The sequence below is a fragment of the Ursus arctos genome, unplaced genomic scaffold, assembly GCF_023065955.2.
Source record: "Ursus arctos isolate Adak ecotype North America unplaced genomic scaffold, UrsArc2.0 scaffold_1, whole genome shotgun sequence".
Classification (NCBI taxonomy): domain Eukaryota; kingdom Metazoa; phylum Chordata; class Mammalia; order Carnivora; family Ursidae; genus Ursus; species Ursus arctos.
This window is the reverse complement of record NW_026622763.1, coordinates 27,508,599-27,523,481: the sequence shown is the minus strand read 5'-3', so window position 1 is coordinate 27,523,481 and position 14,883 is coordinate 27,508,599. Positions and strand designations below refer to the sequence as shown.

Genomic DNA, 14,883 nt, shown 5'->3' with positions numbered 1-14,883 from the left:
TGAGCAAGAGAGTACAAACAGGGGAAGCAGCAGAGGGAGAGGGAGAAGTAGACTCCCCACTGAACAGAGAGCCTGATGTGGGGCTCGATCCCAGGCCCCTGGGATCATGATGTGAGCCAAAGGCAGACACTTAATCGACTGAGCCACGCCTGAAAGATTCTTGAAAAATATACGGCAGCTAGAAAAAGACCTGCTACATAAATAGAAGAAAATATACTTGTAACCAATCCTACATCTAATAAATAAATTTCTATAGTTACATGGAACTTTGGAGATGAGAGAAGTGTCACTAAACATTTTAATTGATGCATCTTTAAGGAATGGTTTTACAGACTTGGATCTTTAAGGACATTCCAGCACTGGCTTCACTTCGCATTTCCTAACACGATTTAGATAAATCTGTTACTGCATGGTGACTTTCAGTCATATAAAGTGAATATTAAAAATATTAAAGGTGTCTAACATCGGTTCTTTTAAGGATATCTATTTCTAGCCCTTCAGTCCTCTGGAAACTTCTCTTTCTTCTCCCAGGTGTTTACCTGATACTCGTTTGCCTCCTGAGCTGTTAGGATTTTGTATTTCTTGAAAGTTGATTTCCCTCACTGATAAATAGATTGAGTTGTGAGATTATGTCCTTTTCATTTTTCACTGGAAGTGAGTAAATCCAGAACTTTATACTTGGTGACATTTATTTCAACCCATCAAGGGAATGCCACCCATGTTTGCTTAGGTTGCAGCACTTCAAATAGGACGTTGAGAATGTTTGTGTGTTAGAGTCACCCTGCTATTTCTGTTTCAAAATTAACTGAAAATGTGATATGTGCCTCCCACTTGGAGAGGGAAACTTCTCAACAATTTTTTATTTAGTTAAGATGGATTAAGTTCTTAAAAGATGTTAGAGCGAGACTCACTAGCGCCAGTATAGTTAAGAATCTGTTAGTCATTTTATTTTAAACTCATTTGGTGTGTATATTTATAATTATCTTGCGTAATCCAAGTCTGAGTTAAAATTTGGCATAGAAGTCAATGTAGGGTAGCAAGATAATGCTTCTGACCAAGAAAATATGCCAGTCTAACGATTAAACTGGCTGAATCCTTCCAGGTCACAGACTTGACTGTCCTTGTGTTAAATATTCTTATAGAGTCTGGAAAGGTCAGAGAAGATAGTTAATTGCCCGTGGCGTGAAACTTGGGTTCTAAACCCCTCAGTAGGGCTGCTGGCAGAGCTATTTTCCTTAGAACGAAGTGTGACATTTTGAATACAATAAGATACCACCTGCTGTATTTTAGGTGGTGATAGAATTTGTGCATCAAGTTCTCTCTGTGAGAGTAAGTAGTAATTACTGGTAGGAAGGGGTGATTATTTGTGGTTGATAACAATAAAGGTCTTGGATGAGTTCAAGAAGTTGTCAAGGCCATTGCTAAAGAGTTTTATGGTTTATTGACTCAACAGAGAGTGTTACATACTTTCTGTTTGCCAAGTGCTGAGGATATCGTGGTAAGCAAGCAGACCTGGTCACTGTCCTTTTGGAACTTAATATCCAGTAGAGGATACAGACAGTCACTCACATAAATATATACAAGTGGTAAGTACTACAGGTTGTTATATCAGGGAGACTCAGACTTTGATGTGGCAGTAGTAAACTACGAGATAGACTGGGCATATCTCTATGACTGACCTCTTCGCCTCCTACTTCAAACCATTCTTGTCATGTGAATCTTGGATATTGTCTTTCTCCCATCCTAGTCCTTAAGCCACTTGCCCCATCAGAAAGGTGTTAGTCTTGAGCTGGGGGGTGAAGGATAAGGGTTGTGGGGTCAGGGAAAGAATGATTATGCAGGACTCTGGAAGGAATTACAAGAGATTAGAACAAAAGTTTTGAGTTTTATCACCCTTAACTATATGGTATTCTGTATAACTATATTGTGTGGTTTATACCACTATGTCCTGGATTTATGAACTATTGGGAGTTATGACTAGATATATGTGATACATATATTTATCATCTTATACTGGCATTTATATTTCACATGCAGATAAATATATACTGTAGTATATATCATTTACATATTAATAATGATTAAACATTGATATTTAATCCAAAAAGTCTAAAGACTAGGAAATGGATGCACCTTTTACTTATATCCTACCAGGTATTTGCAATGAAGTATAATGGGAAGATACATGACTGTAGGGTCAAAAGACCTGGGTTTAAGCCCTTGCACTGTTACTTACTCTGTGATGCTCAATATTCTCCATTTCTTCCTCTATAAAAGAAATGTGGATGGTCAGTGGCTCCCACATTCCTTCCACCTATGAATCTGTGAAACACCTGGGCTTTTCTACTTAGGTATCCATATATGAATGGATCAGATAATCCTATTTTCTCCCACTGGACTGATTTGCAGCCCATTTCAGGAAGGTGGAAGCCTTGGAGAAATGCCATCTTGAGAAAGCAAATACATTATTCATCTTGTCAAACTTTTATAAAATGAATAATTGTTGGCAGAAAGTATTTAAAAATGCCTTTTCTTCTTCCCCATTAAATAGAAGTATAATTACTAAGTGTGAAATGGGATCTCCAGATTTATGGTGAGGGAATTGCCTTCTCATCCCACTTCCACTGCTAGTATTAAACTAGGATGGTGATAGATCAAGCAGATTAAAAAACTGCAGGTGATTTTCAAAATTCATGGATCTCACAGATATTCCTCCTTTTAGACCATGAAACTTGCTTTGGTCCAGAATGCAATGGCTTGTGGTGTTTCTACTATTTCTTTTATCATTGTTACTTCTGTTGTATTAGTAGGTTAAGATAAACTCATATCTACATGAAAAAATGTATCTAATAAAGTCTACTTTCTATGAACAGTAAGAAAAGAGAATCAGTCTTTGAAAGAGAATATAATAAAATGTGTTTAGATACACTAGCTGCTTGATGTAGTTTCGACTTCGGGAACAGTGGGAAATCGTTAGTAGCAGGTGGAGTGCTGCCTGACCCTGGTTTGCTTGGGACATGAGGGCAGTGAAAGCAATGTTACTTTAAAGGCAGAATCAAGTTCCCATTTCCTCCATTTTTAGTGCAGCTCTACAGAAACTTAGTGACATTCACAATACGCCGGATCCTGGGAAGCCCCCAGGAAAAGAATGACATGGTCCCTGTCCTGCAGATTTTGAAAGGCCCAGAGGGAAGCAGGACCTGGAAAGAGAGTGAAACCAGTACTGAGAGTGTATAGCACAGAGGGGAAGTCCTGTTGAAGAGAAGTTCAGGGAAAGACTTTATAGAATTGGTGATTCATGAGCAGAAATTTTAAGAAAAGTTCATGAGGTGAACGTGAAGAGCTGACTGAAAAGAGACCAAAGGTGTGGAATCACAGAAGGGTAACTATGTGAGCGTGAGCGCTCGGTACTGCCACAAGGCAGAGTCTGGGCAAGTAGGGAAAGAGGGATCACAGGGGAAGAGGAGAAGCAAGGCCATGAAGAGAAAGTTAGGGCCAGACAAGCAAGGTCTCAACTGCCATGTGTAGGGCCTTGAACTTTATCCTTAGGTGGTGGAGACCTTGAAGGTTTTTGAGCATGTCACCTCATGACCACATTTGCATTTTGGAAGATTACTTGTGGCTGGATTATGGAGAATGGTATGATGGGAACCAGATGGCGTGGCAGCATGGAGACCTAGTTAAAAGGGTAATGCAATAGTTCAAATGAGCGATGAGATGATTTTCTGGTGTAAAATTTTCTATTGATTCATAAATATACTGCCACATTTTAAAATGTCAGCAAATTGAAAATATTTTTAGTATTCAGTAGAACTAATTCATTGCTACTTTTATAGTTTGAAATTATTCGTGAAATTAATAGCAATGAAAAATTGAAAGAGGATGAGTATTTTATTTCAGGGAAATTAAACCAGTAAACTTCTCACAAGAATTTCATAGTTATAATTTTGCTATATAATGTAGAATACAACTTCACAAAAATGTAAAGCAATAAATTTGTAATATATATACATCTATTTATTCGTGGAAATTATGCATAGTTGAAAACAAGTGAATGATGTCATAGTGTCAGTGTGTATTTGTTGAATTTGCATTTGATACAGTTATAACCAAGACTTTGTATTAATTCAAGTCATGGAATAAATGACTGATAGTTCTAAACAGAAAGTTAAATCCCAAGTTGAGAAAGAATGAAAATATTTGTTAGGGAAAATTAAAGAGCAGTATATGCGTATAAGATCATAATTTTTTAAAAGATCAGAGTAAATCATTTAATTGGAAAAGTACACTTGAAAATTGCTTTAAATTGTGTCACAAACAGGATGGCATATACGTCTTCTTACCAAATCTTGGTTTTGGTGCATAAATCCTTAGTTCTTCATTACCACAACAGGAAACTAAAGTCAGAACTGAAGAAATTAGAACACCCATAACACTGTGGGACAATAAAATATTGCAGTGCTACATCTCTTCCAGTATGAACCCAAGATTTTTATTTTTAATGTTATTATTTAAGTACACATAATAGTATGCAAGTTATCATCAGTGTTAGGTTGTATGGCCATAATCAAGTATTGGAGCAATGATCAGTTTCCATTATGTGTTATCTTTAATTCAAACTAATGCTCAGGAATCTGATTAATTCCTTACCATTTGCCAAACTTTCTTTAATTATGTAGAATATTGTCAGTGCCTATAGTTTTAGGGTTGCAAGGTTTTTACTCTGCATTTGACACCAGATTGTATTTTAGTACTCAGAAATTACATTGAGGTTTCAGAGGTTAGGATGAATTTTCTACACTTGATTTTTTTTTTTTTTTAGATTTTTTTTTTTAAATATATATATTTGACAAAGAAAGACAAACAGTGAGAGAGGGAACACAAGGAGGGGGAGTGGGAGAGGAAGAAGCAGGCTCCCAGCGGAGGAGCCCGATGTGGGACTCGATCACGGGATCACGCCCTGAGCCGAAGGCAGACGCCCAACGACTGCGCCACCTAGGCGTCCCTCTACACCTGATTTTTATAAAAAGTTTTTGAAAAAGAACTTTTTGGTAGGATCTGCTTATCTCTGTTTCCTCCACCCCCTGACCGCCATATGATACTTGATTGTAGTGTGATACTTTGAGGATACTTTTTTTTAGCAAAATGTATTTTTACTATATATTCATCCTTATTAGGTTCTGTTAGGGGAATTGATGGTGACATGTTTCAAAGCAGAAATCTTTTTATGCTTATTTTTTTACTATTTAATGAGATTTCAGGTATATTTTAACAACTGGGGTTTCCCTGATGAATCATTAAAATAAGTGAGTGGGTTGGAAGGTAATGCTAACTTTCCTCAGTACTGCCCTATTTTACCCTGCTGGGTTATTCGTTTCTTTTAAAATAGAATCTGGTGTGTTGGAGTTGGTGGGTGGAGGTGCTGAAGGGAAGGGGTCAGTAAGAAAATACCAGGTAAACCTCTGATGACCTATTGGGAAGTCCTACTCAAATTTTATTTTCCCCAACTGAGAGCACTTAATGTTTAAGTTCACTGTTTTTTGCTCTGCCAAGCTTAACATTTTAAATATTGTATATAGGTAAGTAGAAAAAATTTTTTTCAGCAACTGATTGAAGTACAAGGTATCAAGCCATGCGTGGATTAGCCTGTGGAATCAATTTCTCATGTGTGTGGGATTAAAACCGTTGAAACCATCATCACTGAAACCATACCTTCCTATAGCTAATAGCAGTAAGGTGTCTGTGGAATATATTAATACAATAATTCCTCTGATTTAAAATTATTACTTGGTATTTGGTTGGAAAATTATTTGAATATTATAAGCAACTGAATTGACATCATATATGAAGACTAATTACAGGTTTCTAATGTGACTTAGGTTTAGTTTTAAAAAAATCCACATGATGTATGTATACTTAAATATCTTTTTCAATAAATCAATGGCATATTACAAATTTCCTTTCTCTATACTGTCAAAAAAAAACCCCCAAAAAACTATGACAGCAGATCTAACTGTTAGAGGAGGTAGACCAAAATGTAGTTCACCTTGAAAGTGGCTCAGGGAATAAAGAAATTGGGTCAAGCTTAAAATAAATGCAGGTACAGTGACGAAAAGTTTTAATAAAAATTTAAAAATATTCACAGTCTTGGTTTCAGGCTACTTTTGTTCTTGGTGATCTTATCAATGCATTATTAGTTTTTAATTGAAATGACACTAATGGCATTTTTTCATTTGGTCAAAATGTTTATGTGAAATATTTCTGTGATTTTTCACTTTGTATCCTCTTTTAACTGTAAATATAAAATTTTGGAAAGGCAGGCAATTCTTAGATCATTTGACCTCTGATGATCTTAAGTAGAATTTGAAGTGGTTTAAAATTCCTATGTCATAGCTATCACTTTGACTCATTTATATTGCCAATTTAATGTTTAGCATTTAACCATGTATCATTAAATCATAGTATTGATAATGAATTAAACTTTCATAAAGCTTTAATAGTGTAGTAGATTCTCATTCATCTGGTGTCACTGGGGAATAAAATATGCTGAAGAAATGAGGTTTTTTTTTTAACTGAAGCTTACTGGGTTAAGCAGAAAAACTTAAAAGTTGATAAAAATTTATCTGACACACTTTGATGCTCTTTTTGGGAGTGAGAATGGATTGGCCATTAACTTTTTTCTTTCTTTTTCTTTCTTTCTTTTTTTAACTTTTTTCTTAACGTCATAAATATTAACAGTCTAGTGTCATGCAGAAAGGACATGGGCTTTCTGATTGGTATTTGTTCTCTCACATAAGAAGGTTTTTTGTTGTTTTTTTCGTTTGAAATAAATGCCACATCCCTAATTGATATACTTACTCAGTTTCTGCATGCCAGTGCTTTAACTGATTGATTAACCCAGGCATCTATGTAAGACCTTTGGCTGTGTGTAGGCTCACCTACCATCTTCTGGCAAAAACCTGGCCACAGCCTCGGGCTGTAAAGGAGACCTTTTCCTTGCTGAGGAGTAAGCATCCTCAGGACTGCTGCTCCCAAGCACTCACTCCCTAGTAGCCATTGGTAGTGGTCCCTGAGGTCTGTATTCACCCGTGCTGTGGTTCTGAGCATCTGTGGTGTCAGAGTGACCACCTGCCGTTCACTGGGATTATTGCTAAAATGAGCAAATAGTGCACCCCCTTTATCTCTTAGCAAATTCCAGCATAACAGCAAAAATTCTTTTTAATGAAGTGTTTTTTTTTTCCAACCTCATGCTTGTTTGTTTCAAGCAGTGTTTTCTAAAAACTCAAGCACAGTAAGAGTATTTGCACTGTTCTTTAATGTGCTGTAATGACATTTGGTTTGAATCTTATATTTAAAAATCAGCTTCCCCTCTTTTGCTTGCACCTAATGGGAATCATCTTTCTTCCAGGTTGTGCTTTAAGAAGACTATAGGGAAGAACACATTTTCTTCTTGCCACAGAAGTTGCAGTAGAAGTAAGTAGGGGAACTGCCGGGATATGTCTGTCTCCACAAAACAAGCAGAACAAATTTCCATGAATCAAAGCCACTAAGTATAGTTTTCAGAGATGGTAGGACATAGTTACTCTCCCTAGAAAAATACCCAAAATGCAGGCACACCCATTGGCCACTAGAAAAATGCTCGAGTAAACGCTAGTTCAAACCTGTACATTTCACTCTTCTTACTGAGCTATTAAAGGGGTGGAAAACTACTATAGCTATAATCTTTTTTTCCCCTTTTCTATTTTTCGACCTCCCACGTGCTTGGCGTTCAGTTCTGCTTACTGAATATCTTGACTCCACAGCAGCACCTACACATACTGCCTCCACATTGGCTTATGGTTTGTAGATAACTCATGATTCAGACCCATAAGAAACATCTGTAAGTATATGGCATGATACGTGCTCTAGAATAATCGTTTAAAAGGGCAAAGGAATGAAGAATCAGAAAGCTTTTTTTCCCTTCTAATATTGATGTTGCTTTCTTTGAGGTTATATGAATGAAATATTCTTTAGAGTTGTTTGGATCACATCCCATCACTTGGGGAAATAGCTCAGGTCATTTTTACAACAACCTTTTAAGGATATATAGGACATATACACCTTATCATGATTAGATCAGAGGAAATAAACCAAGATAGAGGTAACTGTGATATGATCTAGTAAGCAACCTCATGTTAACTGGTTTTAGTCTGTCTTCAAACCTTTGATATAAGTTTCAAAATTGCCTTATATTGGTCTCTCAGTTGACTTTCTAGAAGGTTCCATTATTTGAAGGATTACAGGCTACCATTTTGTTAAATTTATCTTATTGAACATAGCGTTTATTAGAGGTGGTCTCCAGTGGCCTGAAAAAAACCAAGCCTCTGCATAGCTCAGCACCTAAGCTTACTTCTTCCCAGATACCTGTGGGGCTCTCAGATTCTTATTTGAAATACCAGCTGCTGATGAGGAATGGGTAACACCCACCACACTTCAAATGCATGTGTGTATCCGCCTTTGCCACCTGTCCTTAGTTGAGAGGGGGGCCCTCATTGAAAATTACTGATTTTAAAATGCAGGAGGATTCAAAGATATCCTTTTCCCTTAAGTAAGGTGATTTATACTGAAAATAGGAGGGGCAAAATATCTTATTACTTTTTGTAAGTTATTATGCTTCAATTTTATCTTCATAACACACCTCTGAGGTTAGTACTGTTACCCCCATTTTAGAGAATGTGAGACTGAGTCCCACAAAGTTAGGTAACTTGTCCAAGGTCACACAGCTAGGAAATGACATTGCTGAGCTTCAGACTTGTATCTCCCTGACTCAGAGGTCATGCCTTTTCCACCTGAGGAACACTGCTTCTTATTTTGCAGATAAGTGAAAAATGTACTTGTATATTTTTCTTTAAAAATGCTCATTGGAAGATTCGGATGTCAAGAACTAAGCTTTTTTCATTCCAGCCATATTTTTGAGAACGATTTGAGACTTTCTCCTTTGAAATGCAATTTAAAGAGCCATTGGTTTGAACAAGGTGAAGTACAGTTTTATTAGTGAAAAGCATCATCGAGGGGCACCTGGGTGGCTCAGTCAGTCAAGCATCCAGCTCTTGGTTTCAGCTCAGGTCATGATCTCAGGGTTGTGAGATCGAGCCCCACGTTGGGCTCTGCGCTCAGCATGAGTCTGCTTGAGGTTCTCTACCTCCCCCTCTCCGTCTGCCCCTCCCCCTGCTTGTACTCTCTCTCTCTTTAAAATAAATAAACTCTTTTTATAAAAAGCATCATTGAGTTGTTGAGACTAATAAGTTTGTGGAACAACATTATTAAGAAGAGCAATATGCTGTTTAATGAGTGGTGTTTACTTAAGTCATAAAGGAAAATTGAAACATCTGGAATATTTTTTAAACAATGTAGTATTTATATACAGAGTGATGTTTCTTCCTTACTTCTTATAGGAAATAGCATATAATTTGAAATGTATATGGATGTTTTTTTACATTCACACATATATTTTTATTTCACTGAGCACATTAACAAAAGTCATATTATTAAACCAAAAAATTGCTTGATAGCTAACTCACTGGGATGAAAAATTTACCATGTCTTTAATAACAACATTACTTTATCCCTCTTAATGGGATTGTTTAAAGAAAGGTTGTAGAAACCTTGTTGGTTCATAGGCATATAGCTTTACTCCACTTTTTGGGTCTTCCTTTGCAGATAGGAAATTGGTGATAGTGGGCAGGTGGTCAAGGTATGCTCAGTGTCTCAAGAAATTGTATCCTTAGATTTTTAACATTAAAGGATTAGATTTGAATATGAATGTGCTTTCTTTCTAAGTATGGATTCACTGGGGGCAGTGATAATTGGTAAATTTAAAGATGAATTACTGTGAGAGTTACAGAATCAGAGAATTTCTGAACTGGATAGGGCCTTACAAAAAAAGGGCTCTTAGAGTTGAAATCTTAAAGGAGATGAGTTCAGTGACTGTCCGAGAGTAGTAGAGCTCTAGGCCAAGCCACTTCTGTGGTTTCTGAGTCAGGGTCACAGCCATTCCAACCAGGAAGTGAGTGATCACAGCAGGAGAGGGCTTTAAACTTCCTGGGACTGGAGAAAAAAACCTGAGTCATTGTGGAAGTAATCTTAGAGCAAGAAGAAAACAGAAATCAGAAAAATAAGCATCCTTTATTTTCTCTTGTTAACACAAAATGATGTAATGTACTTTTTTAAAAAGTGGGATGCAGCATATTTTTAAAAAATTAAGCGTCTGTAAATTACTTGTTTTCTAAGCGTAATATTTTAACTTATTTTAAAAAAATCTTTATGCACACACACATGCATATGTTGGTAAAAATATTGTTTTGCTTATTATTTAGAATCTGTGGAGGCTTGAAAGGGCCCATGAGTCTTCTCATCATTGAGGCGTTCTATGGAGGGTCCCATAAACAGCTGGTAGATCTGCTCCAAGAAGAGTTAGAAGACTGCGTCCTTTATACCCTTCCTGCAAAGAAATGGCACTGGAGAGCACGGACATCGGCTTTATACTTCTCCCAGAATATTCCCATCAGTGAACAGTACAGGTAATTGGAGCTTGGGCTGCACCTTCAGCCCGTTTTTTTTTTTACTGTACGTGTTAAAGGACGTTGCTTCTCTGTTGGCATCGATGAGATTTTTCTCCAGCTATGAAATCGGTCAGTATGACTACAATAGACCCAGCAGAGCAGGAGAGTACATTTACACTCTGAGGACAGCTGGCTGGTAGGAAAGTGGCCTCATTTAGAACCTACAAGCCTTTTCTCATTTGTCTTGTGATGTTATCACATGCACGTGTGTGGGTGTGGACGACACTTTTTGGCCTGAGAGGAGAGTTGATCTTGGGCACATTTTTTGTTTTTGTTGTTCCATAACCTCCAGTGTCTCTTGTAGTGAGTGTGCTGTTTTCAGTTAGTTTATTGTGTCTGCTGTGTACTAGGAGCTAAGGTTGAAAAGGCAGATGTGACCAAGGTCTGTGCCCTTAAAGCTTTAAAGACTATTGAGATAGAGATAGACTTGCAGGTGCAAAGTGAGCATAAAAAATGGAGGAGCTGATTTTGAATGTGACAAAGTGGAGGTGGCTTTATAGAGATGGCAACCTTAGCTTAGTCTTCAAGGATGAATAGATATGTCACCCACGGACCCAGTTCTGAATTCTGATTAGTTAGGAAGTGCAAACTAGGGTTCCTCATAGAGATTCTTCTGGGACACCCTAGAAGGATGAATGAGAAATACTGATGACGTTTAATGGGGAACAAGTAGAATACTGAACATCCCTACCTCCTTATTCTCTACTGGTATATACTATTGGTGTCTCCTGCTTGTTGAAGAGTGGGAGATTATCCTACTGTGTTTTATAGCTCTGTTCTTCTTACCATTCTGGGCCCTTCTGTATAGAACTGCATTGGTTGAAGCAGCACTGGGGAGTGCAGGCTGATAAGTAATGGAGTTAGGGCAGACAGATTGTTGGAGAAAGGGCACCTTGTGGGTTGGGCTGTTCACCTTGCCTTCAGCAGCCACGGCTATCTGTTGCTGCTTGTAAGGTGGAACAGTCACAAGGGAGACAGCGGCTTGGGATTTAGATGTAGTTTGCTGTTCTTAGTAGTAATTTGGGGGATGCAGAGAATAACCCATTTGGTGTATGAAAACCATGCATCATGTCTGAGCATTCAGATCGTCCGGTGGAATAGCTATGAGCACTCGAGTCACTTTGCTTGGGATTATAAAGGTAAAATGCTGTTTGGGGACATACTAAGAATCCGTTTTTCTAATTGAAAGTGTATTTTTCTTTCCATAATATAATGTTTTGTATTCTGATATCACTAAGTACATATGGTTGATGGATAGTATTAGACATTTCAATGAGTGTATCAATATAAAAGTTTTAAGGGCAATGATAAGACTGTTGGCTGTGTTAAAATATTACTATTTATAGTTGCTTTCACATCTCATTTAATTGTGTTTTCATGGCACCAATTGTATTGTATTACTTAAGGTCAGGTAATCCAGTTGACTTTATGGCACATTTTCATTTAACATTACCATTTGATATAATACATTTCTACAATGACTTGAACATTGAAATGAACCATTTCTCTATCTGCTGTTGGATTTCATTTTGATTATGCCATTTTTCAGAATGAAATTACTGTATCACAAATGTATGTGTGTGGAGAGCATGCATGCAAACACTCCTGAGCTGTGGCTTCTGCACTCCCTGTGAGGCCTGAAGCATTTGAGGATAAACATCACAGTGCTGTTGAAGCAGTCTTATTGGGGAGGTCGATTGCTGCGAGATTGTGATGTAATGTTTTACTCTCTGATAGCCACAACCGACAGGTCCCAACAGTGGTATCTAAGATCTTTCAAGGTCAGTCATCTAAGCTGTGCCGTTAACTGCATGAATCTAATCAGACTTCACTAAAAGATATACCTCACCAGTTGGACCTACAGTTATATTTGACCAGTGATAACTTATCTACTCTTTCTGAGTACTTTTGGAAAAATAGCAACAGTTTGAAAACTTACACTAAGCTAAAAAATATGCTCACTCAACCCTACATTGAAGTGTAAGAACAGTCTTTTGTTACACCAGATATATCTGATCTCTGTGGAGACTTTTAAAGATATGAAAAGTTTTAGCTTTTCAGTTAGTTAACTCTCTTTGTACACTTGGCAAATGCAATCATCACAATTCAGAAAGCACCAGTATTACGTGCTATGCAAGATTACTCTGAACAGGTAGGGACAGTGGCTGATGAGAAAGACCCTGAATGTAGGTACACACGTTATTTTTCTCAGCTTCTGTACAGTCATTATTGTTATGAGCTTGTTATCCAGAAAATATTTTATTACTAACAGAATAAATGCTTCAGCCTAATTACTCAGTTTGATTCTGCTTTATCTTGACAGCTCGAAGAATACATCATGGGTCACATTTGGAGCTGTTTAATTTTATCATAGATTACAAAAGCTCCATAAGTTATTTTTCCCAAAAGTAGTTGGTAATGATTGTTCCTTAGGTTATATTAAAATTTTGCTGTCTGGAAACCACAAAATGCAGAGAAATGTTTTGAGGATGGGCCTTAAATTTCATGTTCTGAAATGTATGAGTCATTTGTCCCAAGATTAGCATTTTTACTTTCTTAGATATACCTAGACTAGGCATCAAAGATATTTCATTCATTTTTTTTCTTTACTGAACTGAGACAATCACTGTTACTTAAAATCATTTTTTTCACTCTCAGCTGCTTACAATTTTATTTTTCATTCCATCCAAGGTATTGTAGATTCTGATCATTGGCCACTTAACAGCCCTTCTTCCTTGTTAACAGAATCACACTGGTCTTTGGAGTGGCTAAGTACCCAGCCCCTGGGAGTGAAGCATGATTGACCTGAGTCGGTCATTATGATCCCATTCTCTGCCCAATTTTCCCAGCTTTCCTTGCAGTTAGTGCTGGGTAGTCACTAGGTTTTGGCAAATTAGATTTAAGTGGATGACTTCTGGGGGTTCTTCCAACAAAGTTTGTTTTGTTTTGGTTTTGGTTGTGAGGGGAGAAAGCCATTTTCCTTTCCTGCATTTGACAGTGGTTGTGATGTCTGCAATCATGAGGTGACAGGATGAGGATAAAATGCCCGGGCTGCCAAAAATGGCTGATGGGAGGCTGGGGGCTGCCAAAAGTGGCTGATGGGAGGCTGGAAAGAGCCTGGATTAGACCTCCATTTTGAACAATAGAGCTACCTAGTCACCTGAAAACCCTCCATCTTTAAAACATCTAGAAATGATTCATAAAGTATAACAACTTTCCTTTTAAGTCCATAGCTAAGCAAAGTAAGAGAGGATCTGAAGAAGGATCTGAAATTAGAGTGGTAGCCGGCCTTGAAGCTGTTGTTGCCTTACTTTCGTAAAGGGGGCTGGTCAACTTAGTTATGTTACACTCTGAAATGAAGTCTCATGCAGCTCTGACCTGAATTAGGAAGATTTCTGTGTACTTTCATGGGAACCTCCCCAAGACATTTTCAGTGACAGAAAGTAAGGTGCCAGACAATGTTATTAGGTATTATCTTTGGTATAAAGAAAGGAGGTGATAAGAACAACAATGGAAGAGGACGCTGGAAATGAAGAACAGTTGTCTGAGGAGCAGTGTGGCGGAGGATGTCAGTGCCCACCCACATCCCTCCGACCTTTCCCTTTCCGTGTGCCCTGGCCAGCTTCCCGGGCCTGTGTTTGCAGCGCTTTGCCGGAGGGAGCAGCTGTTCTGCCAGCGCATGCAGCGGGCTGTGAGCAACCTTCCACAAATGATCCTCACCCCTCGGATGGAGTCATTCTGAAGTGTGTGCTGGACAGAAATCATTAGCAAAGAGTCCTTAAAAACTCTCTAAGTCAGAAAATGTACAAGCATAATTCTAAATAACTCCTCGGTCACAGAAGAAATCATGATGGATAATAAAAAATAGGACTGAATCATAATGAGCATATTGTATATCACAGTGCGGGTTATATCTAAATGGACAGTCACAGCCACATCATCTTTAATAAATTTATTTTTATTATTTTTTATTTTTATTTTTAAAAGATTTTATTTATTTATTCGACAGAGATAGACAGCCAGCGAGAGAGGGAACACAAGCAGGGGGAGTGGGAGAGGAAGAAGCAGGCTCACAGCAGAGGAGCCTGATGTGGGGCTCGATCCCATAACGCCCGGGATCACGCCCTGAGCCGGAGGCAGACGCTTAACCGCTGTGCCACCCAGGCGCCCCTATTTTTATTATTTTTTAATTGTGATATGCAGGCCCTCTAAAACTTGTAGCCCAGAGCAAGGACCCTCTTGAATCTAGGAGTGATATTGGGAAGGAAAGAATAAAAAGAGT

General features: G+C 37.9%; 1 protein-coding gene across 15 annotated transcripts in view; it reads left to right on the top strand.

Annotated features, from left to right (window-relative positions):
* GTDC1 (glycosyltransferase like domain containing 1) overlaps nucleotides 1-14,883 on the top strand; it is a 403,975-nt gene that overhangs the window by 106,710 nt on the left and 282,382 nt on the right. For 14 of the 15 annotated variants that reach the window (XR_008961106.1, XM_057317423.1, XM_057317422.1 and 11 more), the window contains 2 exons: nucleotides 7,409-7,473; nucleotides 10,356-10,559. Coding sequence is in view for 13 of the 15 variants with exons in the window: in XM_057317423.1 (XP_057173406.1) it covers nucleotides 10,381-10,559 (179 nt within the window). In the remaining 2 variants the exon portion in view is untranslated. Of the gene's footprint in view, nucleotides 1-7,408; nucleotides 7,474-10,355; nucleotides 10,560-14,883 lie in introns of those variants that run through there. The other variant, XM_044388224.3, reaches the window with a different exon arrangement.